This window comes from Carya illinoinensis, chromosome 13 (genome assembly GCF_018687715.1).
Source record: "Carya illinoinensis cultivar Pawnee chromosome 13, C.illinoinensisPawnee_v1, whole genome shotgun sequence".
Taxonomy (NCBI): domain Eukaryota; kingdom Viridiplantae; phylum Streptophyta; class Magnoliopsida; order Fagales; family Juglandaceae; genus Carya; species Carya illinoinensis.
Genome location: NC_056764.1, coordinates 13,856,483 through 13,877,413, shown reverse-complemented (window position 1 = coordinate 13,877,413; position 20,931 = coordinate 13,856,483). Strand labels below are relative to the sequence as shown.

At 37.5% G+C, this 20,931-nt stretch overlaps 1 protein-coding gene and 1 long non-coding RNA gene across 2 annotated transcripts; both read right to left on the bottom strand.

The window, feature by feature from the left end:
• Positions 1 to 1,025: 1,025 nt before the first annotated feature.
• LOC122291558 lies at positions 1,026 to 3,292 on the bottom strand. The gene is made up of 2 exons (XR_006236677.1): positions 1,410 to 3,292; positions 1,026 to 1,322 (listed from the first exon to the last, which is right to left on the bottom strand). It is a non-coding gene; the product is annotated as an uncharacterized LOC122291558 (long non-coding RNA).
• A 1,430-nt stretch (positions 3,293 to 4,722) lies between these two features.
• Positions 4,723 to 7,498, bottom strand: LOC122292409 (zinc finger protein BALDIBIS-like). Its single transcript, XM_043100750.1, has 4 exons — positions 7,317 to 7,498; positions 6,895 to 7,230; positions 6,397 to 6,793; positions 4,723 to 6,180 (listed from the first exon to the last, which is right to left on the bottom strand). The coding sequence occupies exons 2-4, from the start codon at positions 7,019 to 7,021 to the stop codon at positions 5,118 to 5,120; spliced, it is 1,587 nt and encodes a 528-aa protein (XP_042956684.1). The 5' UTR covers positions 7,022 to 7,230; positions 7,317 to 7,498; the 3' UTR covers positions 4,723 to 5,117.
• Between the last annotated feature and the right edge of the window lie 13,433 nt (positions 7,499 to 20,931).

Here is a 20,931-nt window from a genome sequence, read left to right as displayed (position 1 = left end):
GGGTACAGGATGAGACCATGGGTGAGCTGTTTAGGTCGTGAGCTGTTCATTCTGGAATGGGTGATGATCAGAGATTGTGGAGGGGGAGGGGGAGGTGGTGGTGGTGGGGGAATCGACAGATTGGGGGAGTTAGGGTTGGAAGGGTTCGGGTTAGATTCAAAGGAAGAAGATGAGTTGAGTGTGGGGAAGGTGGGTCAAAAGGGGAATTTGATGGATTTGGGCTGGATGGGGATGTTGGGCCCGAGATAGGCGGGACAAAGATAGGGAGATATGTGTGGGTTTGGTGAGGAGGATTAAGGCCTAGAACTGATGTTATTTTTTTAAGACTCAAAATGAAGGATGAGTAAGGAAAGGATTGTTTGTTGAAAAAGATGTCGCGTGATATGTATAAACGATTGGTAAGGAGATGTAGACAATTATACCCTTTGTGTATTGGGCTATATCCAAGAAAAAGATAGGAAAGAGAACTAAGATGGATTTTATAATTGTTGTATGGCCTAAGATTGAGCCAACATTCAAACCCAAAAACCTTGAGAATTTTATAATCAAGTTCAGTTTTAAAAAGGAGACTGTGAGGTGATTTGTTGTGAAGAGATGGAGAGGGGAGAAAATTGATGAGATAAGTTGTTGTATGAAAAGTATCAGACCAAAATTGATAAGGAAGGGGGGCCGCTGCTAAAAGTGCAAGGCCTGTCTTGACCATATGACGATACTTTCTCTCCACAACACCATTTTGTTGATGTGTATGTGGACATGAGAGCCGATGGGTTATTCCTTGATTTTTGAGAATATTGGTAAGTTGCTGAAATTCACCACCCTGATCACTTTGCACAATTTTAATTTTGGTATCAAATAATTGTTCATTTTTTTGAAAAAACAAGAAGGTAGATGTGGCATCACTCTTAGAGGCAATCGGGTAAAACCAAGTATATCGACTGTAATCAATGACGAAAGAGATGTAACAGCAAAAGCCATCATGAGAAGTACTCTAGGGAGAGGGGCCCCAAACATCGACAAAAATTAAATGCAATGGACTAGAAGAGCAAGTTGTATTAATATTAAAAGAAAGCTATCTACATTTGCCAAGGGAAAATAGAGCAATAAAAAGAGGATTTAGTAGGAACAAAAAGTAGACATTTGGTGCGAATAATCTGGGAGACAAGTCGAAGGGATGGATGACCAAGTACGTGATGCCATTGAGCAAGGGAATTTCTTTTACCATCATGAGCCGCAGGGGATGGAGTGATGGTGTCTGGAGATGGGAAAAGATAAAGGCCATTATGCGTTGGTCCCTGGATGAGAAGAGTCCCTGTTTGCTTGTCCTTCACACAAAAATGGGAATCATGAAATTCAAAATAAACACTATTGTCATAGTAAAATTGATAGGCAGAAACTAAGTTCTTGGTTACCTGAGGAACACGCAACAAATTGTGAAGAAGAAAATTAGAGGAAGAAAGAAAAATCGAGAATCACCAATATGAGTTATCAGAAGAGTGTTACCATCTCCAACTGTTATTTGCTCGGGTCCATGGTATGGTTCGGAGGAGAGATGAAGATTTTGGAGCTCCGAGGTTATGTGATTGATAGCAGCAGAATCAGGATACCACTGAGTCTTAGAAGAAGACTAAGAAGAGGTGAAATTATCTAAGGGAGGTTTGGAGGGATTGTATTGATAGGCTTGGTTGAAGCGATAGTAACATGGAGAATAATGTGACCAGTCTTATTACAGACTTGACAAGTTGATCAGTTGAAGGTTGAAGAAGATGAAGAGAAAGTAGAAGGAGTTCTACCGCCAGTAGAGGGGTTACGTCCTCCTCGAAATTTGATTTACCACCCTTAGAGTAAGACTGAATGGTGACTTTGATAGTGGGGGTTGGGGGAAGGCCTTGCTAGGCTATGTTAGGTGATGCTGGCTCTCAGAGGTAAGAAGAAGATTGAATAGTTCAGCAGAACTAATAGGTGTAACTCTAGTAGACACAAAGGTAATAAAGGAATCAAAGTCAGAGGTTAGGCCATTTAGGAGGTGCGAGACCACCTCAAAGTCACTAAGTGGTTCATTGGCAGCAGTCATGGTGTTGGAGAGGAGATGAACCTTCTAATAGTAATCTATTACAGAGAGGGAGCCCTTTTTGAGATTTGTGAGCAGGTGACAAATCTGAAATATTTTTGCTTTTGATTGAGAAGTGAACATGGTTTCTAAAGAAAGTCATAGTTCACAGGATGTTCAAGAAGAGACAGCTTGAGCAAGGATGGGTTTGATAAGGGAGGAAAGAAGAGCACTAAGTAAAAGTTGATTGGTATTGCGCCATTGAAGATAGGCTGGACTGGGTTTGGGGACAGAGGGAATACCTAGAGTGGAAGATGGAGATGGAGGGATTATAGGGGGTGGAGGCGGAAAGGAGCCATCGATGAAATGGTAAAGATCTGGACCGTAAAGGCATGAGACAATTTGGAATTACCAAAGGAGATGGTTGTCGGAGGTCAGCTTGACAAAGACTATGTTGGAGAAGTTATTTGGAAGCTGAATGGGAATGGGAGAAGAACCATCTTTGTCTAAAATAGAGTTGGCCGTGGGAAAAGAAGAGAAGAAGAAGAAGAAGATAGGGAGTATTCCTAAAACACCTCTCTACCTACCCCCCTCAAGATAGGAAGTAGGATGTCTACCTCTCTACCTACTCCCTCATATCTACCCTCTTATACATTTTCACCAAACACTCAAATTTAAATCTGAGTATAAATGTTTAGATTTGTAGAAAAAGAAAAAGCAATAAAGAACAACAAGTATAAAAAAAAATTAAAAAAAAAAACACAAAGAAAGACATCAGATCTGAACAAAATTTATAAAAAAATAAAATTCAATTTTTTTGTCTTTTTTTAGTGCATTGGCAGTATTTATTGTGGTGGCAATAATGCTATTTTTATTTGCCTATGTTATTCTAATGTATCTTGACTTTAATTTTGAACTAATATTTTTCTTTTCTAATATATCTAAAGATATAATTATTATGTTTACTGATCTATCATTATCAAAAGATATTTGCTGAAATTTGTTTTTTTATCTCTATGCATTAAATTATTCATTAATCAAGTTTTTTTTTAAATAACATATTATTTTTGTAAAAAACCTATTTAACTCAATTAAGCAAACGTGTTTTGCACAAGCTATGACCTAGTTATATATATATATATATCACAACAAAGATAATAGTTTTCTTTTTAATTTATATATTATATGTTTATAAACCCTTTGTCTATATATATATTCGTGGAGCCTGCTGCAGCAATATTATATTTTTTATTAATTAAACTTATGCAACCAATTCAGTTGTATTAGCGCAGAATGCAATTAGAAATCTGATTATTTGAAAAGGATAAGGAAAGAAAATTTAATATATTTGATATAATATCATTTAAAATGATTATTAATATAGTACTACGACATATATACATATATGCGCGCACCTGATCATCTTTAATTAACCAATAGAAATCATGAATCTAAAATGAAACCAGGCTACTTTTTTATGCATATATATTGGGATAAAAAAAAAATTTAAAAAAAAAAAGTTGAATCGGTAAACTGGACTATATCGGACTAAACCAGTACTGGGTTTGGTTCAGTCCGATACCAGTTTTATTTTTTTTAAAACCGGTCAAAATCAATCTGATTTCGATTTTATTATTTTTTCTAACAATGGCCAAACTGGACCAGATCGGTTTATATATATAAATATATATTTTAATATTTTATGTTATATAAAATAATTTTTATATGATTTTTATATTATATATAATTATTTATAAAATAATTATATATTATATGATAAATTAATAATTAATATAATATTAAATTTTAAAATCATATATTACTATAGTCTATTATAATAATAGTTATACTAATACTATATCACTATATATTATATATATCACTATAATCTATAATACAATTATAAAATATATTCTAATATACTACAATATATTATCATTATATTATATATTATAATATACTATATAATATACCAAAAATTTGAAAAAATCGAACAGAACTGATAAAATCAGAAGTACTAATTTAAGAATAACCAGTGTGATATCGATTATTTAAATATCAAAATCAGTAAGTATGGATTCGGCTATAAAATATACTCAAAATCAGATCGAATCAGATCGATTACATCTTTATTAATATATATATATATATATAAATATATATAGATTATACGCTACATGCTTCATCAAGCTGTTGAACATATATGTAAAAACACAAATGCATATCTTGTGTACGTACTCCTATTTTTGCTAAAAACAAAAAGCACAGAGACTAGAGAGATAATAAGGCAATCATTCTAGATGATATATATATCATAATTATTTACACCCAATGAAAATCTTGAACTGGCTAGTCAAATCACATAACTGTACGTACCAAGTGGTCTTTATTTGATAGTCGCAAACGAATAAAGAAACCAACGCATGCAAATTTCTTTGCTTTGCTCAAGATATGTATATATATGGGCAACGTACGAGACATTATAATGATCTGTTGGAAGGCTAAAATCCAAACTTAAATTGGATTGGTACTCATAATAGTTAATTATTTTTTAGTAAAAACATAGAGTACTCCCGAGGGAGCGTCGAATAAGTAAAATTAAGGTTCTCGACGTGAGATCGATAGGCGACCATTTTATATATATTTGAAATTCACAGTACTGGGAAATGTTCACATTCATCACAGTTGAAATGGCAATATATATATATGGGAGGCAGTAACGTACAGAAAAAAGTTCACGAGCGAGTGTGGCAGTATCGCACAATGTTTTTTTGTCCACCTCGCGAAAAAGATAAAAGGAAATTACTATTACCTGCATGGAGGGGCCCCGATGCTCGCCCTCCGATGGCCATGTCCACCTCTCCTCCAACACGCAGTGACCCCCCTCTTCCCTGCAGATCAACTCAGAAGACCTCTCTCTCTCTCTCTCTCTCTCTCTCTCCCTTTCGCTTGCTTCCACGGGCCGGGTGCAACTCATAATCAACTAATCTAATGATCTTTTTATCCTATCATAAGACTAGTTTCATGTATAATTAATTATATCGATGTTGTACAACAAGGGGCTTACCTTTTATGGAGCCCGGTGATGTCCACTGTATTGGCTCAAGTCCATGGCGGCACCCATTGAAGCAAACTTGGCAAGCTCTTGTTGCGAGAACGGTCTACTTGCATGACCTCCAACGCCTAGAAAATCTCTCGTTAAATTATGCTGATCAGCTTCCGTAGAACGGGCATGGAGCTTTCCTGAAGGAAGTTGGTCTTGCTTCCCCTTTTTCGAAATTTGAATATGCTCCAAACTCTTTTGGTTTCCCAAAATTGCGCTTGAGTTCGAATTAACCAACAGTGACCCGATTACTGTTGTGGTGATTGGAGTTGAAGGAGGGAGGGAACTCATCAATTCGTTCAGGTTATCAGCTTGATTTTGTTGTCTGAAGAATTTCTGAACTTCATTTCTACTGTTTGGCACATTTGAATTATGAGATGAGCTCATTAAGCCAAAGTCAGTGCCATTGAATGCAGGGTTGCTCCTTGTAGATCCCATTTGGGCTGCTTTCTGCAAAAGTGCGGTGGCTGACATGTGAGTTGGACCCTGTTGTTGATGATTCTGGCTATTAGAAAACAAACTAGCTATGTTTTCTGCTCTCAAATTTCCTTCGTTCACATCTTCCTCCTTTAGTACCCTTGGCAATTGAGATATAGAAAGATTGGCACTTGGGAAGCATGCTTCTGGGTACTTGCTTAGCCACTCATGCGTCTGAGATGCGGATCCATACATATTCATAGATGCTGTTGAAACCATTTCGGGCAAGCTAGTCAGGCCTGCTGCTAAGTAAGCATTAGAACTATTTGCAATTCCAAATGGAGTTAGGTGATGATTGGCATGGTCTAGCCATGGTGGAAGCTTTGGCTTTTGCCCTCGATCTGCAATAAAATTGCCGGTAGATTCCGATCCAGCAAACTCAGGTGGAAAGGCTGTGGAAAATTGGGGTATTCCAGCTAGTGGAGGATTGATAATTGTCCCCTTGATCAAATCATGTTTGAAGTTTGGATTGGCAGCTGAAACTGAAGTGAATCTTGCATTTTCCTCAGCCAAAGCATCACAGAAAGCTCTATGAGTTACGAAGCTGTCCTTCCTGTATTATACCAACCACAAATCGATCCCTTTTCATCAACTTCTTTAAAAATATATCCAGCCAGCCTTCATTCAGGCCATAATAAATTCACATATCAAGCCCATGAAAGCCTCTACGTGAGAGCATTAAAATCCTTGTAAACTAATAATTTAAATCGACAGAATTGAAAGCAACAACCTGAAAACTGAGCTATATATGGATATTGGAAAACAATACCTGGAAAAGAGTGTTCCACAATCACACTTGTACTCTCGAGTCCCACAAATCTTGCTATGGGCCTTCCAATCTGACTGCACCGCATATTTCTTCGAACATTTCTCACACTTCCACTTCTTCTCTCCGTGCTTTCGGCTGTAGTGCTTCTTTATTCCAGTGAGGTCTCCAAGCGCCCTCGACGGATCGTGGTGCATGCAGGTCTTCTCTGGACAAACGTACACCTTTTTTCTAACTTCTTTGTTCGTTCTTTGCCGGAGCTTCCACGGAAGATTGTGGCCGCGCCGGTGAAGTTGTAAGTTCTGGTCCCTCTGGAAACCCTTATTACAAATTTCACATAGAAATCGGTTTGTGGCCATTAAAGATTTTGGGGACAAAGCAATAACTTCCGCATCCGGATCTGCTTCAGAAAAAACCCGGCCCATGAAACAAAATCTGTTATCAATTATAAAGGAAACGAAATTAGAATATAAAGTAGTAGCTGAAGATAAATATGCTTGCCTGGTGTTCCTGGTAAACTTCTCTTTTTCTTGACTAGATTCGAGTTAGGGTTAGGGTTAGGGTTTGAGTTTGGTTGTTCAACAAACCCCCTCACTGTGGAAGGAACTGAAAGCCCGTCTTCAGACATCGTCTGCGACAGAATCTAAAGACACTGGGTGTGTCCTAAACTAGCTAAACCGGAAAAAAAAAACTATCTGTAATAGTTGCTCGAAGACAGTACCCTACAAAACATAGAAAAAAAACAAAACGCTTAATTCAAAGCAAAGGACCCTGATTATAACTCTGTTCCAAGATGCTTAATCTCATGCTCTTCTTGCCAACATCTTCCTTATCTACCTGAAACTTGAAAAGAAAACCAATGAGCAAATGAAAGCAAGCTAGAGAGAATAATTCGATTCCTCTCTCTCTTCCCCTTATCTTACACGGCTTATCTCAAAGTCGGTCAGCCATAGACTCAGCTGGACCACTGTCTCTCTCCTTATATTTCTTTATCAACTTTAATACATACATATTTTGATGGAATCTAAGATGTAACATTCAGCGTGATTAAGCTGTTGTTGTACGCTTCCATTCAGGATACTCTCCGCTTCAACTTGTATTATTTAAATAAAGACACTTTGAAAAACACAAAAGCAAAATATATATAAAAAGTGTTCAAGTATCGTATCAAGTGTGAAAAGGGAAGGGAGTAGAAGAAAAGTCACCTGCCTTTACAGCCATTCATGAGGTAAAAATGATTATGCCATAATTGAATTAGGACCATGAAGAAAGAAGGATTGAAAAGAAACAAGAGAGAGAAGGAAAGGGATAAAGTTGGGTGGTGCCGTCCGTGAGATATGACTGGGTGGAGGCGGGACCCAGTCATGACTCTGTCAATAGCAGTGAGGGGAGAAAGTTGATAATACAAAGACAAGAGATGACTGGTACCGCTTGATGTGTCTACCAATCGATCCACAAGATATTCCCTACCTCTCTCTCTCTCTCTCTCTCTCTCTCATCTCTCTCTATCGTTTATCTAGTAAATTTTCACATCACATCTATTTCTGTCTCTCCACGTAAAATAAACGTCAATAACTAGGTCAATGTAAATACTTTTTAAAAAATACTACATACCATATTTATAATCAGTAACTTTTGGCATTAAGCTCTCGGATCTTCCTCTTAGAGGACATCGATTCTTTCTTTCCCTCTCCTAGATTTCCGAAGTCCCGATTCCCGTCGTAATTTTTCAGTACGCTCCCCCAAATTCAAACACGCAGGATTCTTCCACTTTGAGTAGCGTATATTGTTAAAGAGTTTTGATACTTGTAAGCCTGGTGTATCCGCACACTAAAGTTCATTAAAATGGTATTTTAAAAAAAGTTAAAATATTTATACTTCCTTATATTAAAAATAGATTTAATTATTAAAAAAATTTAAAATATGAATGCTGTGATACTCTTATTTTATTCTAAAATATTATAACACTAATTAAAACTTTTTTTATATAGCAATTTTTAATTACATCATCATGACATATTTTGATAGAATAAAAGCACCCCTGCATATATATTCAAAACCTATACATTAGATGAAAACTGGCATTAATTTTAAATGTTGTCACATGCATGCAATTAAAGCCTATTATACGTACCAACCAGTACGATGCAGAAAGTTTTATCTGTTTTCTTTTCTGTTGGTCAGGAATAGCTGTTCTCCACCATACACATTAACCTTAAGATCAAAAGGTTGAAGTATAAAATAAAATGAAGACTCAGCATTGACAAGAGTACTATTAGATTGTGGTGCGGGCTTTGCATGGCAGCGATGAAGGGGAGAGGGAGAGACTAGAGAGGGAGACACCGACAGATAGAGGTTTTGTACGTACACTGCGCAAAACGCATTTTAAGCATTCCCAAGCCGGCCCTACTGGGTTACACTTCGACAGATTTAAGCCATTGACATGTTTATCGCCTGGATTATTATGGGCATGCAATTAATTTGTGTGATTTGTTCAAGTGAGAATTAAGACATCATGATATATAGTTTCAAAGAGGGTAAAAATGAGGTATACGTACATGATCTCTAGGTTATACACTACAAGAAAACTGTTTATTTGGAACTAATTATTTCTAGTAAAATAATTATTTATAACTAAAATGAGTTTATTTTTATTGTAAATAGTCTTTTTCGTTGCAAAAAAATTAGTCACAAATACCATATTTTTGCAGTATTAATATTTGTGGCATGCATGATCATGCATGTGAAATTGTGGTTAGGCTGTCAATGTTAGTCCATATATATATAGGCTTTCTAACAACTCGAAATCCCCATTCTATGTTGATGATTTCTTAGTAATTTATAAATTACATAATCATGTCTTCATATTAAAGTAAGCATGCAGGTAATACGTCAATATTTATTTATGTATTCCATGGCACTAATACAGGCCAGATAAATTTAAAACAAGAAAAGCAAAAGAAACAGTGGGAGAGAGAACTTTACCAACTGAACAAGCTAGCTAGCTAGCACCAATAATGATGTAACATTAATTTGGCAATAATTTATTAGGAGTGTTATTAACTTATTGATGAGACATGAGTCATGGGGGTGAGAAATCTGATCATGATCACATGATTCACATGGTTTCAAATTAAACAGCGAGAGCTTTATTGAAGTAAGTATAAAGAAATAATTCTCAAACTTCATTAGAATTTTGTTGGCTAAAGACGCGATCCACGCAGAAGCAGAATTAAAGGACCAATGAGGGAATGATCCTGTGCATGTGATCACTACTTACAGAAGCGATGTTTGATTTTGTTGTAGATTGACAAAGTAAGAATTGAAACTACAATAAAAAGGGTCTTTTGCGACCAATGTATAGCAACGAAAAGACTATTAGTAACCAAATTTGGTTGCTAATAGTCTTTTCGTTGCTATAAATTAGTCGTAAAATGTCGTTTTTCTTGTAGTGATGAAAAGCAGCTGGTTCCCAGAAGTACTGTAGTGAGTACTGCGCACAGAAAGCGACTAGAACTATGGAGACGGCTAGAGATAAGGTTGAGATTCAAAGTTCAGCTGCAGGTCTAATTTAAGCCGTTGCTGCTTTGACAACATGATGGACTCATAATAATTAAGACCCGTTTGGATTCATAATTGATCTCAAGTACTCATCTCATCTCATCTCATCTCATTTCATCTAATTATTACAATTTAATCAAATTCTTATAATAAATAATATAATATATAGACAATTCAATATTTTTAAATCTTACAATAATAATAATATTAAAAAATAATATTCTAATAATATTTTATTTAACTGATCTCATCTCCGCTCATCTCATTTCAACTCACTATCCAAAATCCAAACTTCACCTAAATGAAATATTTCGAGCATTAGCTTGGAAGATATTTCAGGCCAAAAATTATCTCAAATTTAAATGGTTCCGCATATGCATGATATCAAGGTTAATTTTCGAATAATGCCAATGATTTTTTGGATTTAGTGGATTTGTTTTCCTGATCAAGGAGAAGCTATGTTTGAAATTCAGATATTGTTGTGGAACTTGTATTGAAAGAAAAAGGAACTTAAACTCTCTTCTTCTTCTTCTTTTTCCAAATTGAGTGGGAATTTGGTCCATATTCTCAGCCACAAAAAATATATAAACAAGTACGTACATTTGCAGGATCACGTGGGCGAAAGCGGGCAGATGATCACTACGCATTTTAATTTTCATGCATGTCTTTTAATAATTTGGCGGATTAAAATTGAAGAGGCCGGCCGTATGGTTGGTTTAGAATTGAAATAGAATTTTCTCCGGCCGTTGCTATTCATCAATAAGACTGCAAATGAATAGAGTAGCTCGTGAATAGCTTGAGTTTAGCTTGTGTATACTCGATTCGAACTTGGTTAATTTAATTATTGAGATGTTTGTAAACATTAATATAGGTTCGAAATATATTAAACGAACAAAACTCGTATAAACTCGACTCGACTCAATTTAGACTCATGAACAAAACTTATATAAGTTCGGCTTGACTCATTTGAGCTCGTTTTGAAGCTTGTAATATGTTTTATATATGTATATGTGTACATTATATATTATATGTTAGTTATATTTTATTTACTTAGTTATATATTATTAATTTATTTACAGTTTACCTTATTTATATTTTATATAGATATGTTATGTTTTCAAAATGTGTGTAGGATAATTTGTAACACAAGATAAATGTAATAAACTAAACTATTTTATACATATAGATAATATAATAAACCAATAGTTTGTAACACAAGATCTTTTAATTTATAACTATAAATTATTTTTATAAAAAAAGTTACACCATATATAAGAACTTTGAGTCAAAATTATTTGGCTGAATAGTTAAATGCTTTGAGTTTTTTTTTTTTTTTTTTTTTTTGTAAAATTTAAAATTTTTTTACTAAGCTAAACATAGGATTAGAAATTTTAAAATAAAAAATTGAGCTCGAGCTCGAGAGTCGTTTGTTTATTTTTATTCTAGCTTGAGTCAAATTTGAATAACATTAATGATTAATGAACCGAGTTCGAGCAAGGATATTCGAGTTTTATTCGAATTCGAGCCAAGTTCGAGTGAGGAAACATGTTGATCGAGCTCAAGTACCCTTGTTCGAATTCGACTCGACTCAGTTCGTTTGCAGCCCTATTCATCATGAAGCAGTTTCTTATTTTATGAGATGTTGACATGTTCCTCTAATATCGTGAGTTTAGATTTCGACTTAAAAAAAAAATCATTTTTTGCGACCCTAAAATTCATTGTAAAAAGTAATAAATGCGTCCTAAAAACTTTTTCCATCCATTTAGATTTGCCTCTAGGGGATAGTAATAGCAAGTTGGTTGGTTAAGTATTGCCAGTAGAATTTTTCTAGTAATTTTTTTTAGACTAAAAAAGGCAGTTATAATATTGAGATTTGGTCATATAGGATCCATTTGTACCATAGTCAAGAGGAATTGTGTCATGATACGAGGGATCTTGGTTGGTAAGGAATGTGCCGTTTGAAGATAGAGTTTGACCGAGACTTCTCAAGTCTGAATTGTTTTCAATACTCATTTAAGAAGACGTTTACTTCAAAAAACTAGCTAGAGCAAGATCATTGATGCAGGGGGATTCAAATTAGATGATGTTACGCTATCAGATTGTATGTTGATGGTGTTGAACCCCCTCAAGATGGCAGGTCAGTGCAAGTACAATAGAAAGCAGTAACTTTTTCTAGATTTGGTGTAGTTTTAAGCACATATCAGTATTTTCACCATAACTTTGGCTATGGATATTGGATTCGCACATATGTCCCCAATTCGGAAATCTCTTTTCGATATGCATGTCATGGTCATTGAGCTATGCTCATGGGCATTGTTTTCAAGTTCAAAATCATCTATTTTTCCCTTTAAATATCCAATTTCAGATATTTTTTGCCTTTTATAATAATATTTCATTTATTGGTTTGGAAGTGATTTTTAACATGATTTTGGCCAACTTTTTGACAAATTTCTTCTTTATTTACATATTTAACTTTGATGTGTTTACAGCTCGACTTGTGGGTTTGGGTGGACATTCTAGAATTTTAATAATTTTATATTAAGAATAGAGTTATTTTCTCGGTGTTTTGAGTGAATCTCTTGACTTCTATGTTTTGATTATCTGTTGAAACTAGCTGCCAGAATTATTCTAAACTCTATTCGGTGTCAGTTGGCATCAAAGTTTTAGCATCTTTCTAGGGGTGATATCTTATCAATTTTCATGGTTGTGGTCGTGGTTGTTGTTGGTAGGTTCCAAACGAGGAAGTCCCTCATCATGATCGTAGCATTCAAGATGCGATGATTGAAAATTTGGCTGCAAAGCCACAACTATTGCCAGAGGTTGTTCTTCCTCTATGTGAACCTCAGTTTCAGGATGGCGAGATGTTTTTTCTATTTTTGAAGGCGGAGATCCAATAATCTGCTGAGTGATTTCGGTTCTTGGTGATTCTGAAGTTCCTTCATCGTCGGCTTTCGTTGGATCATATTCGTGCTTATATCAAAAATCGATGGGGGCTTTAGTCAATTCTAGTGATTGGACAATTGCATAAACCACGTAATGTGTTGGTCTGGATGGCCAAGGAGGAGGATTTTATCAATGTGATCGCTCGACCCAATTCTGAAATTCATGGTAGTCCTTTTCGAGTTTTTCATTGGACTCCGGATTATGTGGAAGATGAGAATTCTCTATGGGTTCCTGTCTAGTTGACTTTTTCGGGTTTACCTCCCAATTATTTTCAAAACTCGATGTTACAAAGTATTGGGAATGGATTTGGTTAGTTTTTTAAATGAGATAATGCTATGGCGTGTGTGACTCATCCTAAGGCTACACTCATCTATGTGGAAGTCGACGTTTCCCAACCTTTGTGGAATTCTTTTTGCCTGGGTCCACCAGGGCTTGTGACGATCCATTTTCAAGAGGTCATCTTAGATTCTACCCCTTCCTTCTGTGTTTTTGGTAGGAAGCAGGGTCACCTGGAGGCTAGGTGTTCTAGACGAGTGTACAGACCCAAGGAAAAAAGAGAAGACGGTTTTGGCTCAAGGAGAAGGGAAGAAAAATAATGTGCAAAATATGTGGAAGGAGGTAGGGCATCGTGAGGGTAATACTTTCATCCCAGTTATGACTAAATCTGTGGGGGAGTCTTTGAAGTCTCACCGAGATATTACTTTGGAGTCTATACAGGATTGACAAGCTAAACGCAACAAAAACCCTTACGGTATTTGGGTTTTCGCAGGATGAGGTGGTGTTTGATGTGTGTATGGCAGAGTGCAGAGTAGAGCCCTCAATGGTATTGTGGGTAGGGTCGGATGTAGTTCAGGCTGGTGAGGGATTTTTGGATGTGGTAGCAATGGGTGTGGATGACCACGCTATTTGTGCAGGGATCACCTTAAAAAAAACAAGAGAATTGGTTTGAGCTCACAGAGGCAGACTGGAGTTCTTTGCAATTAGTGGATGAAGCATTGGAATTTAAATTAGGCGGGCTGGGAGACAAGGATTTTCTAGAGGGGGAGGATTTGAACAATATGGGCGTTGCATGCAAGACTTGGTCCGAGAGCGAGTTTGATGAGGACTTGAATGAGTTAGCAAAAAAGTCCTTTCATTCTGATCCTGATATGCATGTTCCATTGAAAAAAGTGAAAGGGGTAAGAAAAGAAAAATCTATCATTATATTGGAGTGTCGCACTCGCTCCAAAAAATTCCTTTAATTTTTTTATGTATATCCTTACTTGGAATATTAGGGGATTCTTTCGCCAAAGAGTAGGTTTCATCATATATTGAATAAAAGTCACCCTTCTGTGGTGGCCATTCTAGAACCGTTTTTTAATCTGAATAAATTTAGTGAATGGGCAAGATGGATGAAGTTGCCGTTTTACTTAAATAATGCTACTGTGGGTGGAAACATTTGGCTTTTTTGGGCGGAAGAATTAGAGTTTGAGTTGCTTTCAATGTCGGATCAAGCTATGAGTGGATGGTTTGTTCATGGGAATTGTTGGGTGCTTGCAACCTTTGTTTATGCCAGTTGTTTTTGAGCCAAAAGATTGGAGCTTTGGGATTTTTTGAAGGGACAAAACTCTTGTGGACTCCCTTGGTTCATTGGGGGGGATTTCAACATAATTCGAAATGATAGTGAAAAGGTGGGTGGTCTGTTGCAGGCCTCTCGTGCGAAGAGGGTGTTTAATGATTGCATTCATAAGTGTGATGTGATGGATCTTCCGTGTGAAGGCAATCGCTTGTCATGGTGTACTACGAGGCTAGGAGGAAGAAAAATTTGGGCTCAGTTGGATAGAATCCTAGTGAATTTGCAATTTTCAAACTACTTTAGGGATGTTTCAGTTTCGTATTTGCTGCGAACCTCCTCTGATCATGCTCTAATGCTGGTGAAGTTGGTTAGAGATGTGGTGTCGGTTGCGGCCTTTCAAGTTTCTTCGTATATGGGACTCCCATGAGGAGTTGATTTCTCTAGTGCAGTTGATTTGGAATTCCAATATTGGAGGGTGTGCTATGTTCCGAATTAGCAGGAAGTTGAAGTTACTCAAACGTGCATTGAAGTCGTGGAACCAGGAGGTTTTTGGTCGTGTTAATGTGGAACTCAAAAAGTTGGAGGACCGTATTTTCGAGCTAGAGGTATGTCTTGCTCGTAACGTTTTACCTCAGACAGAACTTGAGCTGCTGACTTGCAAACAAGAGCATATTCAATGGGTTCATCAAGAGGAAATACTAGCCTATCAAAAATCTAGAGTTAAATGGCTTGCTGAAGGGGATTCCAATAAAAAAAAAAATTCATGTTTCCTTACGAGTCAAGAGAAAGAGTAAAATAATTAAGAGGATGCAGCTTGATAATGGCGAAATGTTGGATTCGAGTGATGCTGTACATGAGGGGGCAGTTTCATTTTTTCAGCAGCTCCTTTCGATGATGCCGATTGAAAGAGATCTGGGTGAGATGAAGCTGATCCAACCGGTGGTTTCTATGGAGGAGAATGAGGCCTTATGTGCTGCCCCTTCTATGGAGGAGATCAAGCAGTCTCTATGGTCTATCCCTGCAGATAATAGCCCAGGCCCAAATGGATTCTCAGCTAGTTTTTTCATGCTAGCTTGAGATATTATTAAAGATGATCTTTTGGCAATGGCTAAGGGTTTTTTTGAAGGGCAACCCATCTCTACTTTCTTTGGGGCTACCAACTTGTTTTTAATCCAAAGGTGGATGAACTTGTGGGCTTTGGCTAGTTTCGCCCAATCAGTCTTTGCTCAGTTGTTTATAAAATAATATAAAAAATTATGGTTTGTCGTTTGGCACCAATCTTGAATAAAATTATATCTCCGGAATAGGCAACGTTTATCCCAGGTAGAAGTATTTTTTAGAATATTTCTTTGGCTTAGGAACTAGTTCAAGGCATCAATAGGAAGGTGAGAGGGAGAAATGTTCTGTTGAAAATTGATATGGCCAAAGTTTATGATCGTGTTAATTGGAACTTCCTCCTAGAGATCTTGCTTAGATTGGGTTTTTCAGAGAAGTGGAGAAGTATTATTTTTAATGCTATTTCATCCCCTTTTTATTTAGTGATGCTTAATGGGAGTACCGAAGGATTTTTTAACGTGTCGCGTGGGCTTCGACAAAGTGACCCCCTTTCTCCTTATTTATTTATTTTATCTAAGGAGATTCTCTCTCGTATGCTTCACAAAGATCTCCATATGGGTCGTACTAAGCCTTTTCATTTTGGCCGAGGAACATTGATTTCCCATTTGTTTTATGCAGATGATATCTTGATTTTTGCTAATAGAGGGAAAGCATCTATTCAGAACCTTATGGGAGTCTTGAATCGGTATGAGTTGATGTCCAAACAGAAGATTAAGCCAAGTAAGTCTTCGATGCTCTTCTCTTCATCTATTTTGGCTGCTTGCAAAAATGGATTTAAGTTAACGTCGGGTTTTGAGGAAGGTAGCTCGCCTTGCGTGTATTTGGCTGTTCATTTAACTGTGGGCCATATGAAAAATCAAATGTTTGAATCTTTCTTGGCAAAAATATAGAAAAATTTGGTTGAGTGGAAGAGTAAGCTTCTTTCTTTTGGTGGTAAAATTGTGCTCATCAAACATGTTTTGAATAGTATGCCTATTCATATGCTCTTGGTCTTGAATTTGCCAAAAGAGTGCTATCGGCGATCAAGAAAAATTTTTCTGATTTCCTTTGGGGATCTTTGATGGATATTAAAAAAAGGAAGTGGGTATCTTGGCAGAAGATTTGTTTGTCGGTTGAAGAGGGAGAATTGGGTATTCGGGACCTTCATGAAGTCCAAGAATCCTTGCTTATGAAATTTGCATGGAAATGAATTAAAAAAAAGTCAATGTGGTCGAATTTCTTTTCTACCGAATATGTGGGAAACTCTCATCTTCCTTCTATTGTGCAGCTTCGAAAAGGATCTAGGTTCTGGAAAGGCTCATGGAGAGAGTGCCGAAGGTCCTAGAGCATTCAAGGTGGACTATTTGAGATGAGCTATCTAAGTTCATAATTGGCTAGGGGAGGGGCCGTTGATCGCATCTCTTCTTGTGGTTGGCAATATTGATCTACAGGTAGTGGAGGTCTTCACTGAAGCTAGATCGAATTTGCATATATTAAGGGAGTTAGTCCCAGACGATGTGTGCAGGAGAATTCAAGATTCTCGAGTTTGATTACGGCAGGGAGCTGAAAGATGTGTTTGGCAGCCATCAATTGATGGTGAATTCAGTACCAAGTCAGCTTGGAATTTAATTCAAAAACATGGGGATGTTTGCCCTTGGAAGAAATGGCTTTGGAAGAATTGGCTTCCAAAGAAATTATCATTCTTTGTTTGGCGAGCTAAGAGGAGGGCAATCCAGTTGACAACATTATTCAACAGTTAGGTATTCCTCTTGTTTCGAAGTGTGAGTGTTGTGTCCAACCACAACATGAATCTTTTCAGCACATTTTATGGGGGGGCGAAGGAGCTAAAAAGGTTTTGCAATATTTTGCGGAGGCATTTACTATGAGAATGCCATAGATTCGAAACTGCAAGGGAATGATGAGTTTTTGGGGGGCAAAGAGCTTCATTATCAACACAGGTTGGGTGGCTCCAAGAAGTTCTCCCTGTTGTGATTTCTTGGGTGTTATGGAGAGCTCGATGTGCAGAAAGAATGGAGGTATTAATTTTAATCCGGATAACATTATTCGATCTCTTAAATTTTAATTAAAGACTGTTCTAGTAAGATCAAAGGTTTTCAGGGGATAGGGCTCATGATCGGGCCATTATAGAATTGTTAGCTTGTCTAGTGTTCCCTCTTGTTGATAGGAGAGTGAGACTAATTGCATGGCAACCTCCAGAGCAAGAGCGAGTAAAACTGAATGTAGATAGAGGATCTTGCGATAACCTAGGAGACGCCGGTGGGGGTGGTATTATTCAGAACCACCAGGGGGAGTAGTGGCAGGGTTCATGCACTCTTATGGTCATGCCACGAACAACATTGTTGAATGTAAAGCTCTTCTTGATGGGCTTCAGTTGTGGAGAGACTTGGGACTACAAGATATACTAGTAGAGATGGAGTCATTGATCTTAGTAGGTTGGTTGGCTTCAGGAGTGTGCAAATGTTGGTTTCTTTGGAATTTCTGGGAGGAAATTACAGCAATTGCTTGTGATTTAAATGTTCATTTTCTGCATATTTTTAGCGAAGCTAATTGGATGGCTGATTTTTTGGCTAAGCAAGGAACTCGAGGTATTATCTCAGATTTTTGTGACGTTGATCTCACTCAAGGCCTGATTCAGGGTTTGATTTGCATGGATAGATTTGGCATCCCTTATCTTAGATGTTGAAAGTCCACTAGTGTGGATGGGGTGCTTGTTGGGTGGTTGTTTTTTCTAGTCTTATGGGCAACTCAGAATTGTTATGTTTGGGGAGTTTTTTTCTAAGTTTGCATGGGTTTGTTTTCTGTTTCATAGTATTCCTTCGCCATAAGTGAGGATTTTTTTAATAAAATTGGGTAGAGGTCACTCTTGGACATATGACCTCAACTTTTCAAAAAAAAAAACCCCAACATCTAGCGGTGCAAAATATCGATGATCATGAGATGGAAGATCACGATTCTAATTTCAGTTTTGAGAACCCATATCACAATCTTGCTTTATTTTGATAGCACCATAGTAGTGAAGAGCATCATGGGGACCTCGATTTTAAAGTAGATTTGCCTGAATTTTCTAGTACATTACAGGCTAAAGGTTTCATTGATTTGTTTAATGAAGTTGAGCAATTATTTTTATTATAAGGAAGTCATAGGTCTTGTGAAGGAGAAATTGGTTGCCATCAAACTAAAGGGTAGAACATTTTCTTGGTGGGAGTAGTTGAAGTAATCAAGAACCAGGCAAGGCAAGGCCAAGATTACTAATTAGGAGAAAGATGAAGGTTCACTTCCTTCCTTTCGATTGCACTCAAACCCTATTTTAGCGATTTCACAGGTTAAGGCAAGGCACGAGACTGGTTGATTAATACACAAAAGAATTTTATCAACTGATAGCCTGAAATGATCGGTCCAAAATAGAGGAGCAGATGGTGGCAAAGTATTTGGGTGTTTTGCAGCAACCCCTACAGGATGTTCTCAGTCTTCACTCTCTGTGGACAATTTCTAAAGCATACCAGAGTGAACTTGTTGTGGAGAAACAATAGAGCAAGAGCCCGCTAATCAAAAGCAATCAAAATAGTCGAGTAGTTCGTCCTCCAGAATCTTGCCCTACCCCTCAACTACCATAGGTCCAAAGTTCTAATTCCCATATTAGATGTTTCAGATGTGGCGAACCAGGACATAGAGCAACTGATTGTAGAAAACTCACTAATTAGAAGGGCAAAAATCTCCTAAATGAAAAATAAGTGATAGGCAAAGCTGATGAAATTGGGGAACCTGTGTATGATGACGGGAAGGATGGAGATGTGTTGTATAGTGATGGCCATGAGACCATGGTCATTCGCAAGAGTCTATTGGCCCCCAAAGGTGATGTGATAACCCTCATTTCCCTTTGTTTTTAAGTGTTTATTTTACTATATATTTTATTGGTTATTTTATTTTAAATTGTTATTATTATTATTGGCTATAGTATTTTCTTGTTATCACTGCTTGAGTTGTGCGATTGCTCTTTCTTGTTATTAATTATTATCTACTATTTATTAGCTCTTTATTTCAAACTATTTTTATTGTGGGGTTTTACTAATTTATTTTACTTAGTTGCTGTGTTTTTAAGTTAAACAATTATTTTAATCCTCTCCGCTGGATTAGTTTTATGACCCCCAAGTTAAAGCGCTAGGATTAAATCTCAAGCCCCTAGCCTTTTCCTTCTCACTTTTCCTTTTCTCTCTCTCTTCTCCTTCCCCCTCAGCTCATGTGCTTGCCAGCTCAGCCCAACCGTGAGCCCGCTGCAGCCCACCACCTTCATGGCGGACTCCAATAGGCTTGCCAACGTGCTCTGTAGCCCACCACCCTTATGGTAGGTGATGATTGTCTCGCCACCAACCTTACACGCCCCCTGCCACGAGACTTCCACGCCAGCAACACTATTCTTGAGCCATGCTAGTTGCAACAATTACTGAGGTTTGACAACGACAGCTCCACCACACCACCTCCCTTAGCCACTATCAAGGACAAACCATTGTGATTGCACTGTCATAAAAGTTGCCACCACACAACCACAACCCGTTGTACAGTGCCAAATGGGAGCCACAGTAATCCCCTGTTTTATGATACCAAAAACTGCCAAACAAGGCACTCACAACTGCCATCCACCTCCATCCATTGTACCTTTTTGCAGCTACCACGACAACTTTCATCCCTGTTCAAAGATTAAATCTTTGGCAAACTCAGAAATCATCACCCTCATGGTGAGATGATGAGCAACAACCATAAAGCCAAGCAAACGTGGGACTCTTTCATGGCCAAGTGGAGCAAGAGTGGCAGCACCACACCAAGTTGTGTTGACCAACGTGAACCACCTCACCACGCTCACAATGGGCAACAACTCTCTAACCTCATCTCGTGCAATGCCTTGCCAAGCAATGGCGACCAATGTGAAGCACCTTGTGGTGGAAATAATCTCACCAAGCAATTCACCTCACATGGCAGGCAATGATGCAAGGTGGGCAACTGATCGTGGCGAACAACACTAGCATGGTGGGCAACTAATTGTGGTGAGCAAAAGTGTCAAGTAAATGATCATGGTGAGAAATAGCATCTGATAGAGTTGGTGAAAGGTGACAAACCCAACCATCATAGGGGCGCAAAGTATTCATCAATGCTTTTTCGAGGGATGGTGCATCTCATTCAGATTCGGAGGACAGTTGGTCAGTTGCGGTAACATGGCTCACGTACAAGGAGCAAAGTAACATGGCAAGCAATACGCCCACCATAAGGGTCCAAGCCTTAATCCCCTGCTAGCTTCATGCTCACCATCATGACTAAGCAGTATCTCCCCTCTCCTATCTCGCTTGCTATTCTCAAATAGTACAAAAAGT